Below are 17,412 nucleotides of genomic sequence, written 5' to 3'. Positions count from 1 at the left end.
GATAACTGAAACTAGAGTAAACTTGGAATGGATCTTGTGGTGTTGCCAGAAACCCCAAGATGTCATTAATGACCTTGTTTTTCTACATTAAAGAATATGAAATATTCTTAGTGACTTTTTGTTTCTTTGTCTTCCATTTTTAACCAGTTCTCCATTATTCCCACCTATTTAAAAAGAAACCCCAAAACATCCCTGCTTTATGACCCTTTTTTCAAGCATTTTGCAAGTACATTTATATTTTAATTTCTTCTAAGTGGTTGGTGCAGAAAAGCTGAATGCAACTCTGTAGCTAGAAATTCATCCAACTTTTAGGATATTTTAACTTTTTTGAAGAAGTGACACCCCAATTTTACAGTGCCACTGAAAGCATTCTAGTGGATAGTTTGGAGATGATGAGAACCTACCACAATATCTCATATGCTGGAGGGTGGATTCCTGCATTTTATCACCACACCGTGATTTGAAAATTATCAACCAAATTACAGCAAATCCTTTGAAGAGTGTAAGGCTCTGATCTACACAGTCACTAACAAGGGAGATTAGTTGAATTTTTCAAAATTGCACAGTGCTGTAGTGCTCCACATGGTCAAGTATCCTGCACAATCTTCCACTGATCATTGAGTCAGTAACAGAATATGTTGTAACTAACTAAGGGAAACGTTTCCTCAGTGCAAATCTGGGATTCTTATTTAGCTTTTTATCCAGCCTTTGCAGTGAAGCTGGGTAATTGTTCTACATAATGCTCTAGCAGGCATCATGATATCCTTGATGGGCTTTAGATAGAGACATTTCTTGTGAGCAGAGAAGCTTAAATGAGACACCCAGCTCGTCTCATTTAAGTACATTCACGTTTTTCAGACTGGTCAGTGAGATTTGAGTGCCTGTCTTCAATTGGAGTGAGTAGAAGTTGGATGTGCTTGTTTGCTCTGGGGGTTTTGGGAAGCCTGTGGTCTATGCAAGCTGCATGAATTTCATAGCACAGAATTTAGAATGTTTCAGAAGATACTGTTCTCAATGGTCTTTTGATTTGTGCCTTCTTAGGTAAGTGAAAAACTGCATTTATTTGCAGGACAGAAATTACGTGGACCTTAGAAGGAAAGGAAATTTAGAATTAATATACTCTAAGAACCTGAAAAACATAATATGGATTATTGGTTCATTCCATCCCAGTGTTCAAAACCTTTATATCTGTGTTCTGTTGACATTCCCTGTCCTGTGCCATGGCTGGCCAGGATTGGAAATGCTTTGGAGCCAGCTGTTGTTTCCCAGTTTGTGATGTGTTGCTTCCTGATTTCAGCCTCCGTTGTTCACTGAGTGGAGATGATCTCAACAGGCAGTGGCTGACACCCAGCTCCCAGCTGCACCCAACAATTTACCACACCAAAGGTCTCCTCTATTACCTGCACAGCATTGGCAGGGCTCCTCTGGTGAGTCTCTTGCAGGTTCTTTTGTGTGATTCTGTGAATGGATTGATTATTGCATTTCTGTGAGCAGTCTTGTTACAGAGCTGCAGTGATTTGGGAGCATCATGTCCTGTCACACTTTCATTTTGAGAAATTGTTTTGAAAGTTTTGAATATTTATCGTGTATTGAATCTTCTAACCAGCAACTCCAAATTTCAGAATTTCTGTATACCTGGAATAGCAATGAGAAAATTTATTTCTTAAAGCTCTTTATAGCCTCAAAGTACTCCAGCTAAACTCAATATTATGAGTAGGTTCTTGCTATCTTCATGGAAGCATTAGGAGAAATTCCAGAAAGATTTAGTCCAAATGGACTATGCTAAAGCCATGCAATCACAAAAACAGAGGGAGCAGCCCTCAAAGTGTGTGAACTTCGCTGCTGCTTCAGCCATGGGAAGAAAAGCACTGGGTTTGGGGGCTACCAGAAATTCATGAGATGGGTCTGGGATCCATCCCATCTGCTCAGTTGCCAGCAGAAGGAAAAGATAGTTCTGAGATCCCAGGAGGAAAACCACAAGGAGCTTCAAATTTACAAACAGATGTGGATGCGTGACTGGCAGGTTTGTTGGTGATAGCTACAGGAAATGTCCAAGTGCACCAGAGTCCTCTGGGTTTGGTGAGAAATGCCCCAAACAAGGTGAAAATGTCTGTGAGCTATTCTAAGAGAATTCTTGCAGTAATTTAGTTTTTGTCTAAGCTAACAGCTCTGAAATTTATCTCTGTAGGCTGAGAGGAGTATTGTTGAAACTCAGCTCAGAGCTGCAAATTGAGTCACCAGCATTTTCCTTTGGTTCAGAGCAGTGTAGGATGAGTCTTTTTTTACCCTGTAATTTGCTGTCTGGTCTCTTTTAATACATGACCCTCCTTGTCCTATTCAGGTGCATGAAGTTGAATACTCAGTACAAGTTTTCATCATTGTTGAGTGAAGGGAGACTATTGATCCTACCATCTCCCTCACTCACAGACTGCATGTCAGACTTCATAAACTGATTTTTCTTTGCCTTTGAAAAATACATTGATTTTAGTTTATACTTCCTCAAATATGCCTTTCCCCTCATTCAGAAGAGAGCTTGGCTTTTGGGGTTTTGTTTGTTTATTTTTAATGTGTTTTCTTTTAACCTGTAAGATCCCATGGAGCCAATTTCACTGATAGCCAAATTATTTCTGTGGACTCATTTGGTTTAATTTAACCTAGGGATGTGCAAGCAGTTTCTTCAAAGCCAAGAAAAGCTGCTTGAAGGAGAAAAGCAAAGAACTTCAGCAGCCCTTGAAACCAAGGCCACTTTATTTCTTTAATTAACAAGAAAATAGCCTGTTAAATTATGGGGGGTTTTTGCTTACCTTGTTGGCTCTGGGAACCCTAATGAGACCAAGAGACTGGGTGCACTGGGACACTGCAGAGTCTCATCTCTAGTGAAGAGCAGGATGCTCTAAAAGGGGGAAGGAACTTCTAGTGGACCAGAAGGCTCTGAGCAGAGTTTTCTGCCTCTCAAAGGCATTATATCAAGCTTGGAAACAAGCACAGCCTGCAAGAATGTACTCATTGAGAGGAAAAAAAACCTCTAAGCATGTCTATCTCAAAACTGGCATTTAATGTCCTGTCACAATGTTATTAAGAAAGAGACTTGACACAAAAAAAAGGAAGAAATTTCCAAAAGTTCTGTTTTCCAACAGCTTTTCTTGCTTTCTACTTTATATATTGCTTTTATTTTAAAAGGTACCTGACTCTGTGACTCATAAGGAGGGTTGTTTTTTGAGCTAGAAGGCAGTTCTTACCTTTAGGATGATCAGTGCTGGCAAATAACTTTAAATAGCTTTAAAAATTGTGCATGTTTTGAGTCATATCCCTGTGAGTGCAAGCTTGGGAGTCTGACTGGTTTGTGTGTCTCAGTGTCCCAGCCATATGGAAGGACAGGCTGAAGAAAAAGCACTGGGAGATGCCAAGTTTGCTCAGTGTTTGCCCAGACATATCCCAGGAAGAATTCTGTGTTGGGTGCTCAGACTCTGAAATATCTCTTAGCCTTGGCTGGGTGGTGAGACATAAGCTGCTCTGTGGTGTGAAAATCAGGCAGAAGGATGTGCTGTAGAGAATAATTGAGTATAAACATTGGGAGTGACTGCAGTATCCAGTCAAATTAATTAAAATGTAGTGCTATGCAACTTGCAAATAGAATGAAAGTGTTTTCAGTGGCACTGATGGAATTTTACTGTGGAAGCTGGTGACACTCAGTGAAAGATTCCATGGCCTGAACCAGGTGCCAAATTACAGAACCTGGCTTTGGTAATCCTTTACCAGTAAAGAAGTCTCAATCCAGATCTGTCTGCAGGTTTCTTGAGGTGCAGAATTATGGACCTGCTACTTATCAGGCAGCATCACTCTCTCATAATCCCTGTGGGGTTTCTGATAAATAATAATTCAGGCAGATAATATGTTGTCTTTTGTGTGTTGTAATTCTGTAAATTGGCAGGTAATTGATACCCAATTGAGCTGAGTTCTCTGCCTTGAAATAAGACAAAAGCTGTAAAATCCTCTTTGATATTCATAGAAATACATTCTAGGTGGTAACTGTGGTTAACCTGAGCTACAACTGTGTATTGCTGATAGCTTAGATGAAACACTAGCTGGAAAAATGTCTGTCATTAATAGAATTAACAAATGCAGCTCTTTGGAAGGAGGCACTCCAGGATAACTGTGTGTGGATCAGAGTTATTGCTGGGTAGGTGGCTGTTCACATGCTCCAGGTGTGGAACCTGCAGTCCCTCAGCCCCACAGAAAGATCTGGAGGTGAGTGGTGGTGTGGGAAGGGCAGAAACCAAAGGAAGCAGCAGCATGTAAGCTATGGGATGTGCATAATTGTCCATCTGACAGGTTATTATGTGTGCCTCAGCCTCTCCAGTGTCAGAGGAGCTGAAAGAATGTGCGTGCTCAATTCCCAGATAAACAAACTCCTGACATGCTGCAGCTAAACTTAGTTACTGTGGAGCTGGTAAATAAGAAAACTAGGGTAAGTCTTGCCCTAAGAGTTGGTGGAAGAAGCTCATGTTCTCCATCTGTTTCTCCCCTCTTGTGCATGTATTTAGGTAAGAATAGGGGTGGGAGTGTTGATCTGCTGGAGGGTAGGAAGGCTCTGCAGAGGGGCTGGGACAGGCTGGCAGTGAGGGCATGTCAGTCTCTTCCAAGCAACAGTTGACAGGACAAGAGGAAATGGCTCAAGTTGTGCCAGGGGAGGTTTAGGTTGGATATGAGGAAAAAATTCCTTCTCTGGAGGGTTATCAAGCTTTGAAAAGGCTGCCCAGAGCAGTGGTGGAGTTGCCATCCTGGAGATATTTAAAAGATGTGCAGTTGTGGCACTTGGGGACAGAATTTAGTGGTGGATTTTGCAGTGCTGAGTTAATTATTTGACCTGATGATTTTAGAGATATTTTTCAACCTAAATGATTCTATGGTTCTATTTTTTGCACCCCCATATTTGTCCTCCATCTCTACATGGATCCATAATTTTTCTCTACCTTCCTACAAACATTTGTCTCCAACAGAAGTCCTAGAAAACTGTTTCAATGAAATCTTGAAGCTCCTTTCCACTCTACAGTGAATGCTGTTGGTTTAAAATTAAATAATCCCTTGTCTTTAGAGATTCTTAAATTTTCATTGGCAGATTTCTGAATATTCCTGATGAAGACATGGAGAATATATGTAACAGCCATGTGTACATTGACTTAATATCTCACAGGGCACTGAGATTGATTATTCTTTAAGGCCTGGGTCAATATTTACCTCTTGGGTCATTAAATTGTGATTTTCATTTCCATGGGAATCAATATCTGCCTATAAAGGCAATCAAAACTTCCGCTGGAAGTGGAAATGTTCCTTGTGCCTCGTTTCTGTGACAGCTGACATGAGAGATGGATTGCACAGACAGTTAGATTAGTGTGGAATGAGATTATTTGCCTTGAATATGGGTCATTTTCTGTGCTTGACTTGCAGGAATTCATGCAAAGGTCTGACAATACAATTGCACAATTATATTTTCCTGAAAATTATGTAGCATGGGTTTTTAATTTAAAGATGACAGAGCAATGATTAATCGCTTGGGGAGGCATAGATTTCATATCTCATGAGGATAAAGCTGGAGTTTGGAATTTAGAAGTGGAAGGAGCCTGACAAATTGCTCCATTGTGGTATCAGGGGTTCTCATGAACCCTTAGGTTGCTGAGTTGCCATGGATTCTTGCACAGGTGTCATGTTTATCTCTGCTGCAGACAGAAGTGCACCAGCCATGACTCTGGACCCCTGAGATCATGTCAGATCAAATAAATAAAACAAGATGCAAGTGGCTAATGAAGTCTGACACAGGTCAAAGTCATGGCCCAGAGTCTGAGCTACTCTGAAAAAACCAAAACATTAACACCACCCTGCCACAGTCTAATAGTGCTTATTATGAAGAACCAAGAAATCTTTCCAATGTTCAACATTTTACCGTGTTCTTTTCTCTCTCTAGGTCTTCTGTGACTACCATGGGCACTCCCAGAAAAAGAATGTGTTTCTCTATGGCTGCAGCATTAAAGAGACCTTGTGGCAAGCAGGCTGCATGGTTGACACAGCAGTTGTCACAGAAGATGTTGGCTATAGGGTAGGTCCACTTGATTCCTTCCTTAATTAGCAGCCTCTATGATTATATACTTAAAATATTTAAGATAAGGTCACCTCAAAAATTTTGGTGATAGGATGCAAACTTTCCTTGCTCCAGAGGAATAATGGTCCAGAGAATTTCAAGTTATTTCAGTAATATCTTCATGCACCACATATTAGGGACCCATGTACTGATGGTGTATTTGCTAGTTATTTCATTTCAGTAAAATGATGCACTATAACATTTGGCTACAGGCTAATAGGACAGACATATTTTTGTGTGTTTTATAATTTCTAAATATACATACAATTTTTTCCTCACCATCCTACCCATAATATGAAAATAAACGGGAATTATGTAATGTTAACTGAGAAGATGATGGTGTCCCATGGTCCTGCTCAACTGAATTTCTTCATAACAAGATGCTCCTGGTCCTACTGAAACTATGGGATAATTCAGTGGATGCCAAACAAATATACTGCTGTGAAGTTATGTCCAGAACAAATGTTTGGTGTCATACCTAGGAATTTTAAATGACATTTTCCTATTAAATAAGTTTTTTCAGAGAAAAAAGAAATTATACAGTCCAATTCTAGTCCTAAAAAATGTTAATGCCACAAAACATAATTGTAGCCTTAAATTGATTGTAGTTACAGCTTGGATTACTCAAACCTGAAAGAGTTTGAGAAGTCTTTGTCAGTTTATATCTCTGTATAATTTTTGCTACTTCAGCATAAATACTCAATATCCTTCCATGAGATTTTCATGTTTTCCATCTCATCTTATGGAGCTGCACAGAAAAAAACTGGAACTTCACTGGAGGAAAGTGGCTGTGAGGGGTGCCTGTGGGAAATATTGGTTCCTGAGGAAAACAGGGAGGGTTCCCCCAGCCAGGGCATTTTTGGCTGTGTTTGAGTTCTGGGGGTTTGCAAAGGCTGAGGAGGCTCTCTGCTGCACAGACAGAATTCAAATGTTACTGCCAGCATTTGGAGCCTGACCTGAATCTGCAATGAACGCTCTGAGGCTGTCCAAGAATACTCTGCAGTGTGAAAACCCATAAGAAAGGTTTTTACAGCTCAAATCCTTGCTTTTGCTTGAAATAGGAGGTGGGTGCCTTCTGCAGGGGGTCACCCTCTCCCTGCTGAGGTTGGGGAACTGGGTCTGTGTGGGGACATTCCTGAAATTCCAGCTGGGAGATACCCAGCCCTGCCCCAGCCCTGGGTCTGTCTGAAATTCCAGCTGGGAGATGCCCTGCCCTGCCCTGTTTGCACAGGTTTGTCTCCTGCCTCCTCTAGGTAATGGGAATTAATCTGGCCTCCATGATTGATTTTTCTCCACAGGAACAGAAACCAAATACCTCAAGAAAATTATGGGTTTTGGAAGAGCCTTTGCCTCATGTGTTATAGATTCAGCTGTAGCCCTTGGCAATGTACAGTCAGAGTCCTCCTTGCCTTTAATATTTGGTGGCCTTGGGTGACTTGCACAGCATTGGCATCATAATCCCAACCTTTTGATAAACATTCCAGGCCCCTTTGACAGCAATCTCTGCAGGGACATTAGTAAAGAAATATAATTCCATTCTTTTTGAATGGGATTGGAGGTTTATAGACAGGGTCCAGTGTAAGTGGAGCAGCTTCCTTTGCTGTCACACGAGATAAATCCAGCTGCAGGAGAGACATGGAACACAGTCACACTGCTGCACTATCATAAAAGCATCCTTTAAAGGGATGTGTTTTCACACAAAATATATTATTGAAAGATAATTAATGAGAAGAATCAATAGAGAAGAAAGAGCCATTAGTGTGAAATCCAGTGAATGCTGGTAAAATGAAAAGAATATTAAATTCGGTTTGCTAATGCTTCTAAATGAGTCCTGTGTTCAGAGACATTACTGTTACCTGCCAGTATTTTTATTTAATTAAAAGTCAAAGATTGATTATGCATATAATTTGAATTGCTCTAAAAAGCTAAACTGGATTAGGGCTCTGATGATTGTATTTGATGTGATAAGTTTATAAAATTTTGTTTGTGGGTGCAGATAAGGGCACATACCATTCACATACAGTTTAACTGGGTCTCATGTGCTATGGTTCTGCTGAATATTTTTTATTCCTTCTCAGTCAAAATCCAGGAAGCTGTGCATGAAGCCATACAATTTTGTGATCTCTGTGCAGCAAGTAGCAGGCTGAAGGCAGTGCAGGAATATTGGATGCTTTATCAAAGGCAAGAAGTGAATTTTCAAGGTTTCTCTGTTCCAGTGCCCACAGGAAAGAGAGTGCTGCAGCTCATAGTAACACACTGGAGATCTTGACGTGAGATTGAGGCTTGAGGTGGTCTCAGATTTAAAGTGAAGTTTTTTGCTTTGTTCTAGTTTTCTCTGCCTCAGTTTTATCTGAAAAATGAACCTCATGGAACAGGAGGAAACCAGTGGTGGCTGTGGCCAAAATACACTGAAAAACTAAATATGTATAAAGGAAAGATATGTATGGTTAAGTTTGCAAGAGATTTTGTAAAGGAGGTCAGATCAAATATGTAACACTGATATCAAGCATGTTTTAGGAAAGGACATTGTTCAATCACTTTGAAATCAAATATTCCCATACAGTGATGTGAGGTAAAGCCCAAAAGAACAGAACTACAATTCCTCAGAATTAGTTGGTGAAACTGACGGAAAGTAAAATTAGGTGGTTAGTTTTCACTACCCAAACTGAGTGAAATTCAAGGGTAAATGTCACTAGCAATATGTGGGAACTCCTTCTGTAGGATTCCATTCAGTTCAGGTGTTAAAGAAAACTGTCATAAAAGAAATAACGAGTATTCTAATTTTGCTTGGTCTCCTCTGGGTGGATCAAATGATGTTTTGGCACAAGTTGTGGTTGGTGTAGCAGCACTGAAGTTCAGACACACACAGACATGACCCACAAGAGTGTGTGTATAACAGCCCATCTATTCATTAGCATAAGGTGTGCCCTATGTAGCTGTTTTCTATTTTTATAGAGTGTAAAAGTAACCCATTTAGCCCTCTGTAATGACTAAATAATTGTTGCCTCTTCACTGATGGAATATTTTTTACTTCAGGCTTACTGTTTATAGGCTTTGTTGGGAAATATGATTTTGAGAGTAAGAAATTCACTCAGGGCTAAGATAAAATATTTAATAGTTATAATAAAAATTTTTATTGTGATTCTTTAAGCAAACTGTATAAAATACATTGTTTAGACCTGGAAGAGAGTATTTTGGTTTGTATCACAATGTAAGTTAGTTAAATGCTGAACTTTATTTTCACATCCTTATGTGTGATGTTCTGTGAGAAAATGGATCCTCTTTCTCTGCTCTGTACCAGCTTCAGACAAAATTCCTCCCATGCCTCAATCCCTGGTCAGACCCTGGATTTATGGTGGGAGGAGATGTAATGGAACTGCAGAGGGGAGAATAGGGATGTCAGGTACTGAGCTGTGGCTCTTGGCAGCACAACAGGAAGGTGTAGGTTGGTTGAAGCAACTTGAGAACAAAACTGATTTCAGCACTTCACCCAAACTATTGGGTGTACAAATGTTTGATTTTGAGTGATGTATGTCAAGTCTATAGAAATGTTGGTCTTTGGAATGGAACAAATGTTAGAATCTGAGGGTTTCACATGGGATGGAGATGATGCACCAGCTCTCAGTATCCATGGGTAGATTTGGTTGAGGACACATTAAAACACAGGTCTGTCTGTGTGTGTGTGTGTATGATATCAACACACACATCTGTGCAATTCATTTCCTCACAGACTCTTCCCAAAATCCTGGACAAAGTGGCGCCTGCATTTGTCATGAACAGCTGCAGCTTCCTGGTGGAGAAGTCGCGGGCGTCCACGGCCCGTGTGGTGGTGTGGAGGGAAATGGGGGTGCTCAGGAGCTACACCATGGAGAGCACCTACTGCAGCTGCAGCCACGGGCTCTACAGAGTGAGTAAATCTTCCCCAAAACCCTCTGCTGCCCTCCCAGTGCACATCTCATGAGCTTGGATGGAGGAGGTGACCATTGCTCAGCACTGTGTGCGCTCTCCAGACCCTTGTAGCCAGAATTTCTTTTTAGGGGAATCTCATTCTTTTACCCCTCATTTTTTTACCTTCCATGCCAAGAAAGTAGAGTCCCTCTCTGAGGTTTCAATCAGCAGGGAAATAAAAGGAAACTCCAGTCTGCAGCCAAAAGCACTGTGCTGAAGAGTGTTTTGGGGATGATATAGGGACTTATGCTTACAAGGGCTTTCACAGTCTTGTAATAAAAGTCCTGGCAGGTCATATGGATATTTTTGAGCCTAATTCTAAGGTAATTAACTGGAACACTCATTGGTACAGACTCACTGCCTGAGCTTTCTCCTAAATGGCTAAATTTAAGAGCCTCCACTGGAAATCCTGCATTTGCAGTTGCCTGTTCCTGACAGGCAGAGGTTGGCAATCTAAGGCTACTTCTGGCAGATTTCAAGGAATTCAAGCTGTGCCTGTGACTCTGATCTAGACAGACCCAAATTCCACATCAAATGAGGTTGGTGGGAAGGGCTGTACTTGTACCAAATGCATCAGACTGGGAGATCTCTTGGCAATTTTTAAGAATACGGGATAAAGTTGAGTGATTGTATTTGAGTGATCATAATTCCCCCTTCATTTGAATGATTAATTTTTTGCCTTTTCTTATTCCAAACCTGTTGCTTTCATTTGAAAGGCTTCTACATTCCACCTCATTTCTTCCACTAGGGAGCAATCCTTATCTGCACAACATTAATAAGCAGTTAAAGATCCTGAAAGACCCTTAAGGAAAGAGCCATTATTGCAAATAACAATTAATTAATAAGACATTCAAATTATTATCTTTGTAAGCTCTATACTAATCCTTTTACCTCTCTGTAGAATGTAGCAGGAAGTGTTCAGCTGCTGTTCTAACCATGCTCTACTATACACACATAATTCCAGGACAGGAAAGGCAGAATTAAAAAACGACAGACAGTTAAAATCAAGAGAGTGTAATGCCCAGGGCAATTATATCTAACACTCTCTACTCCTGAGAAGTGCTAATGGCTTTTTAATAGGCACCACAGGTCAAGACAGTGGGTTTGAATCTTTTTAGACAGTGGGGGGGAATCTACTTTGACTGAAATCAATGACAAAGCTCCAAATGGTCTCTGCAGAGGAGGATTTCACTGATTTCTTAGATAACCACAGTAAGATCTAAAACCAGTGACATATTCGATTTTATTGATATTTAATAACTTGTTCTCCATCAGCATCTCTGAGGTCTTTAACCAAACTTGCTTCAAGTGTGTCATTAGATGCTTAAAATAGTAGGAAGAGAAATCTCTTAAAATATATGAAATTATTTTCTATTTCTAGAAATGTTTGTATTTCTTCTTGTCTTCTTTATTGGCACTGATCAGAACCACAACCAGCTACTGAGGACAAGAGCAAGCTCACATATGAGGGCTTGTGACTGGTAGGAGAATCCAATGTTCCCATGGATCTCAAGGAAGTCTGAAAGCTGTAAAGCAGTTCTGAAATTTCCATTATGAATGCCTTGGAAAGCTGAATCTTAATTGGATCACTGGGTTATGTTTATGAGGCCACATATTTTTGTCTGTTTTTTTAAGATTTTTTTGTTGTTGTTGTTTAAGGTTATGATTTATCCCAAAGATGGAAGATACATGAATATTCCCATTGTGAAGAATTCCTTCACCAATTCTCAGTCACAAGGACAATACAAACACTTATGGCAGCTTCTATGATTCAGGCAGATTTAAACTATTTCCACTATTTTTTTTTTTCCAAATGCACTAAGTACCCAACTTGTTAGTATCAAAATAGAGAATATAATTTCTTATGTTGATTAAACTGGAACTGCATATAAATACATACATAATACAATACATAATAATACATAAGTACATACATAATACAAATACACAGTAAACACATCTCTTCCATAAAATGGATGCTTATAAGCTATTTCTTCTTCTTTTCAGTGGTCTTTAGAGTTGGCCCTATTTACTTGCTTTTACAAGTGGATTAGTAAGAGTGTGGAATTGACAGACTGAAGATTTTGTTGCATAAATACAATTTAATCCTCAGCTTCCATCTATCAAGCCAAAGCTGCTTCATCAGTATCTTGGAGCCCTAAATCATTCTTGTAAACTGGAAATTAATCACATAAGAGGTCATGTTCTTCTAGTGGCTCCAACACGAGTTCTTCACTCTGGGACCCTGAAGTAGAATGACACTAATGCTCAGGCAGAAGATGTCCTGCACTTAGGGCTTTCTGACATTTGGTTTGGAAGATTTGTTTAACTGTGGATCAGTTAAATGAGTGAGTTTTAAAAATTGCATATGAGTGATCTTCCTGAAATATATCCAGAATTTCCCCCAGACAAGCACACCCCTTATATTTTTTTTTTTACTTTTACAGCTTGAAGTACAGTACAAACAACAGCTAGGATTTAAAACATCTTGTTAAATGCAGCAGAGGCTCCCAAGTCCATCATCATTCAGTGAATCAGTGGTCAGACTCCTGTTAGCAGCAGACCTGGTCTTTAGTTTTTTTCCAGCTTTCAAGCTTTTCTTTTTTTCTTTTCAATTCAAGCCAGGAATTCATTGAAGCAGCTGCTTTGCTGGCTGTGAGCACAGGTACAGCACTTGGAGCTGCACAGAGGCACCTGATGGGGATTGTGCAGAGGATTTAGGAAGAACAAGAAAGCTGTAGAGAGGCTGCAAGAGGTTAAAATATTAATTGCACAAGGCTGGTGAGTGTACCTCATCTCACCACAGGCTGAGGAAGGGCTGAGGTAAACCAGAACTCAGTTTTCCTGATAGAAAAGCTGTGAGAGTTTTTCCCCTGAAATGTGTGTCCCCTCTCTTGGACTGAAATTTTAAAATACTTTAGTGACTGAAAGATAAGGCAAGAATTGGGTACTATTGATATGCAAATGAGAAACAATAGTGACCCCAGCTTCCTTTAAAAGTCATTGGAGAGGAGGGTGGAAATGAAAGGAGAAAAGAGATGGTTTGTCTGAGAATCTCCCTGTCTGTGTGATCAATGGAAATGCAATAAGCCAACTACCCTTAAGGAAGTGAAACATAAAACTAAAGAAACTATTGATCTTATCTAAGGTTTTGTTCAACCTAGGAACAAGAAAAGAAGGTGGTAAAATATCCAAACTCTTTTTCATCTTGTCTGGATTGCCCAAATCAATCTTGGAGGAGCCCTATCTCCATTTGAAAGTTGCTAAAAACAAAGTAACAAAGTTTCACAGGGAATTTTGCCTCCCGATTCTGCTGGTTTGTAACCCAGTGGTCAAACCAGAAACTCTCAATAATAAAATAATTAACTCCTTATCATTTCCTTTCTCATGTGATGACTGTCTGCATTGGTCCTCATTGTAGATTTTACCCCTCCAGCTCAACTTGATTTCAATTGCTGTGTCCCTTTTGTGGGATGCAGAGCCCCCTTCTCATCTTTGGTTTTGAAAAGTCTGAATGCAAAGGCTGTGCTGGGAGTTCTGAGCACAGGTACAGCCATGACCCCAGAAGAATTAATGTTCTGTCATGTCACACTCTTTCACCATTCTTCCTGATTCCTTGTTACCTTGCCTGCTAATTAGGACCCTTCTATAGCATATTCCTCTGTGCTGTTCCATTCTTTATTGCATCCATCACCCTCCAAGTTAATACCTTTAGTGCCAGGGTGTGCAGCTGAGTTCCAAACCATATGTCTTGGTAATACAGCTAATCTAAAAAATCGAGTTTCATGCTCTGTGTGTACATGTTATGTTGGAAAAGCAGTTTCCTTGGCATGGGGTGCCTGATGGAGGAGTTGGAGTACTAATGGAAATAGATTTTAGCTTTTTCCTTCAAATGGGTTATAAACAACAAGGAGTAACAAATGAGTTTTAAAATTATTGCAGGTATCTTGACAATATCCTGTGAAGGAGATTTTAGTGCTGGTATGGATCCCTCTTTGAAGAAATCTTTTGGCAGAGCTGAGAAATAAGATTGGGGTTTTTTCAAGTCCATTTTAATTCTTCCGAGTCAGAGGAATTAAATAACCCAAATTTTCTCATAGGACTTGATTAGAGGAAAAAGCCATCCCTTTGCAGAGACACTGGAACTGGAGACCTCAGCACCAAGCAGTGTGGTCATACACTTCACAGGGTACTCTTGATAGTAATTAAAAAAATCTTTGCTGGACAGAAGTGGTGAGAGTTAGTCTAATTAGAATATCTAATATTATCCATCCCCTTTAGCCTGACCAGCATGGGCTGACATGTTTAAATGAGTGCTGGATCAGTGATTTGCCATGGAAGAGTGGCTGAACTAAAGCAATATTCCAAGATAAAAGCCTCCCCTCTTTCTCATCCTTCAGAAGAGGCCTGCTCTGGTTTGATCTCTTTCCACCCAGATGAGCCAAATTGTTACCCATGTATGATTGACCACTGAATTGCAACATTATGTTTTCATAATTATCAGTAAACAATTAAATATTTTCTTTATCTTCCTTACTTTTGAAGATTACTTACCAAATTTCTGTGAGGAATTTTTAGGTATGTTTTATTCATAAGCAGTTTATTACAGTTAATAGTCAGAAATTGAGTTGTTCTGATGGAGTTTGCAGGTCACATGATGCTGCTTCCATTCTCCAGTAAGATGTATATTGTTATTATAATAAGAAGTCTGGTGCAGAAACTTGCAAATAATTTTAATTTGGCTTGTTGCCAGAATTAAGCCAGCAATGAAAATTATTTCAGCAATATTTTCTAAAAAGCATGTTTGATAAGTAATTGTAGACAGAAAAAATAAAGAAATGGGATATATTCTATGCTTTCTGGTGTACATTTCTGGAAAATGATTACATCATCTTTGCAGGTCTTACAGACTCTTTGCCATTTCTGATTTCTTTTGTGCCCCAGAGCTTATACTTTTCCTGAGTATGAGTAAGTCTCAAAAGCATTCTTTAAAAAAAAAAAATCATCTCTAAAATGTGTTTTTTAGCTGACCCTCAGTGCTCTAGAGATCTCATTCTAAAGCAGATGCTGAGAATAAGAAAGAATAATTTTTCTTTCTGATAAGTCTGCTTCCAGTTCTGGTCCAAAGTGGCTCAAATTGGAAGCAGCTGTAACAGCAAGAAAAGTATAGGAAAAAAAAAACATTGTCTAATATTAATCTAAGGACTGATGTTTCAAATTAAGGATGCTGTTTATTCCCTTTTCTTAAGTTGTTATCCAAAAGTTTGCATCCTATTTGCTTTCTTTTCCTGCCTCTGTTATTTCCACCCACCCCTTGCACTAATTGACTGGTGATTCATTTTGTGAGATATTCTAATTGTATCTTTTAGGCTTGTGGGCCTCACTTCATAGAGCTTTGTAGGGACTAATGGTATTTAGGAAGTGGGGGAAGAAGAGAGAAGGGTTTCTGAGCAAACAAAACAGGAGATGCTGGGTGTTTGTCCTTCTTGTAGATTTCTTTTTGTATGTATGACAAAAGATGGTCACTGGTGCTGACTGGATCATGAACTAAGATACTAAATCAATTTTTCACATCTTATTTTGATAATTCTTTCTCCTGAGATGTTGAGTTAGCTGTATCCCTGACTTGCTATGACCTTGAGAAGAGGTCCCATGCCATCTGGTTAAATTACAGCACAATAAAATATGACAACAGAGGTGAGATCATAGTAGATATGGCTCTGCAAAGCTGGGAGGTATCCAGCCCTGTTGAGATTCAGTGGACATGACTGGCATGTAGAATAGAAAAGCAGAGTTGCCATGTACCACTTTTCTGGCCCACCCTTTCCCACTGTCATACACTTGTATTAGCTCTGCTGTCTGCCCCTTCAGCTTGGGACTCATCCTTGGAGAACGTTTCCCAACAAATCCTGAAAATCTCCTTTCACTTGCTCATGGTGTTAGCAGTGTTAATGGTGTCCTAGCTGGTAGCTGGCTTTTTGTTAAACCTAGGGACACAGCAAGCTCCATGGGGCTGGGGAGTGGAAAACAGGCATCATCTTGAGTAATGCTTGTCTTGAATGTTGATCTTCCTTTAGATTTCTTTTTTCCCCCCAGTGTATTGTAAACAGCTGATGTTTCTAGTTTGTTTATGGGATATTTTCCCCCTCAAATACTTGGTTGCAGGCCAGTCTTCCCATATTCCAAAGCTGTACTCCAGAAAGGAGTTGATAAGTACTGACAGGGACTATCAAACTGTTTCTCTACAAAGTGGATGAGCAACAGGACTGCATGGAATCAGAAGTGCAAGTGTCCTGTCATATCCATCTTCCAGCATTTGAGAGAACAGGACTAGATGGAGGCATCCCAGGTTTTGACATTACCAATCTGGGCAGCCCAGGCACTTGAGCAAAAAAAGCTATTTGCTATTGCACTTGGGGTTGCATGCAGGAGAAATTGCATTTTGGGAGGGAACAAGACATGAATCAATGGCTCACCTCTGTGTTTTCACCCTGTTGACAAGTGACTGCTGTTGTGTCCCCATTTGAAAATGAACACAACCAGTGTACTCAAGTGGAGACATAAAAACAACAAATGCTGTCACCTTGTGATTGAGGGACTAGGTTTGTCCATGTGCTGTAAGGAGGAACAAGCTCTCCTAGTATTAAAAGCAGTGCTGTCATGCTCAGAAGTCAAACAGTCCTTTGTAGTGCCTGAAGGCTGAAAATGCCTAGCAATTTATGGTTAGGCTAACTTCTGAATTGTATTTATTCCATTTATAGCTAAGGACCTGTTTGGACTTCAGATGTTAGTCTTAACTACATTCACTGTACAAATTATTAGAGCAAACAGAAAAGTATAAAAATAAAGCAAACTCAATATTTAAAGATTGTTTTTCATTTTTTTTTACTTAAGATATTATGCTGACAAATCAGCCAACTGCAGTCACACATGCATGTGATTTTTCTGGATAAATGTTACTGTTTTGAAGTCCACTAAGAAATCCAGAATGGCATGACCTTGGGATCTCAGTCTTCTGAAGCAAAACCTCTTGGGGAGGATAAGGAATAGAAAAGCAACATCCTAATGGAAACTAAACACAGCATTTCAATGGTGCCCCTTTAAAGGCACAAATATCATTGCACATCATCCTTTCAAGTTTTCTGGGGAATTACAGCAGCTAGCTTTTTGATTTCTGATGTCTCTCTTGCTTGTTAATCTGGCCCCGTGTGGATTTATTGTACAAATCTATTTGGCAGCTGAAAATTGCCCTTTGATGAAGCTCCTAGTCTAATCATGAACTCCTCAGGCATGGAAAATAAGAATGGGTAGGTGGAATAGCACAGGCT

The 17,412-nt window shown here is 39.7% G+C and overlaps 1 protein-coding gene across 1 annotated transcript in view; it reads left to right on the top strand.

Moving 5' to 3' along the window:
- AGBL1 (AGBL carboxypeptidase 1) overlaps window positions 1-17,412 on the top strand; it is a 261,953-nt gene that overhangs the window by 134,707 nt on the left and 109,834 nt on the right. Inside the window, exons 19-21 of the mRNA XM_056500274.1 lie at window positions 1,298-1,427; window positions 5,963-6,094; window positions 9,867-10,043. Coding sequence (XP_056356249.1) covers window positions 1,298-1,427; window positions 5,963-6,094; window positions 9,867-10,043 — 439 coding nt within the window. The remainder of the gene's footprint in view (window positions 1-1,297; window positions 1,428-5,962; window positions 6,095-9,866; window positions 10,044-17,412) is intronic.

Source organism: Oenanthe melanoleuca, chromosome 10 (assembly GCF_029582105.1).
Source record: "Oenanthe melanoleuca isolate GR-GAL-2019-014 chromosome 10, OMel1.0, whole genome shotgun sequence".
Lineage (NCBI taxonomy): Eukaryota > Metazoa > Chordata > Aves > Passeriformes > Muscicapidae > Oenanthe > Oenanthe melanoleuca.
This window is presented reverse-complemented; position numbering and strand designations above follow the sequence as displayed.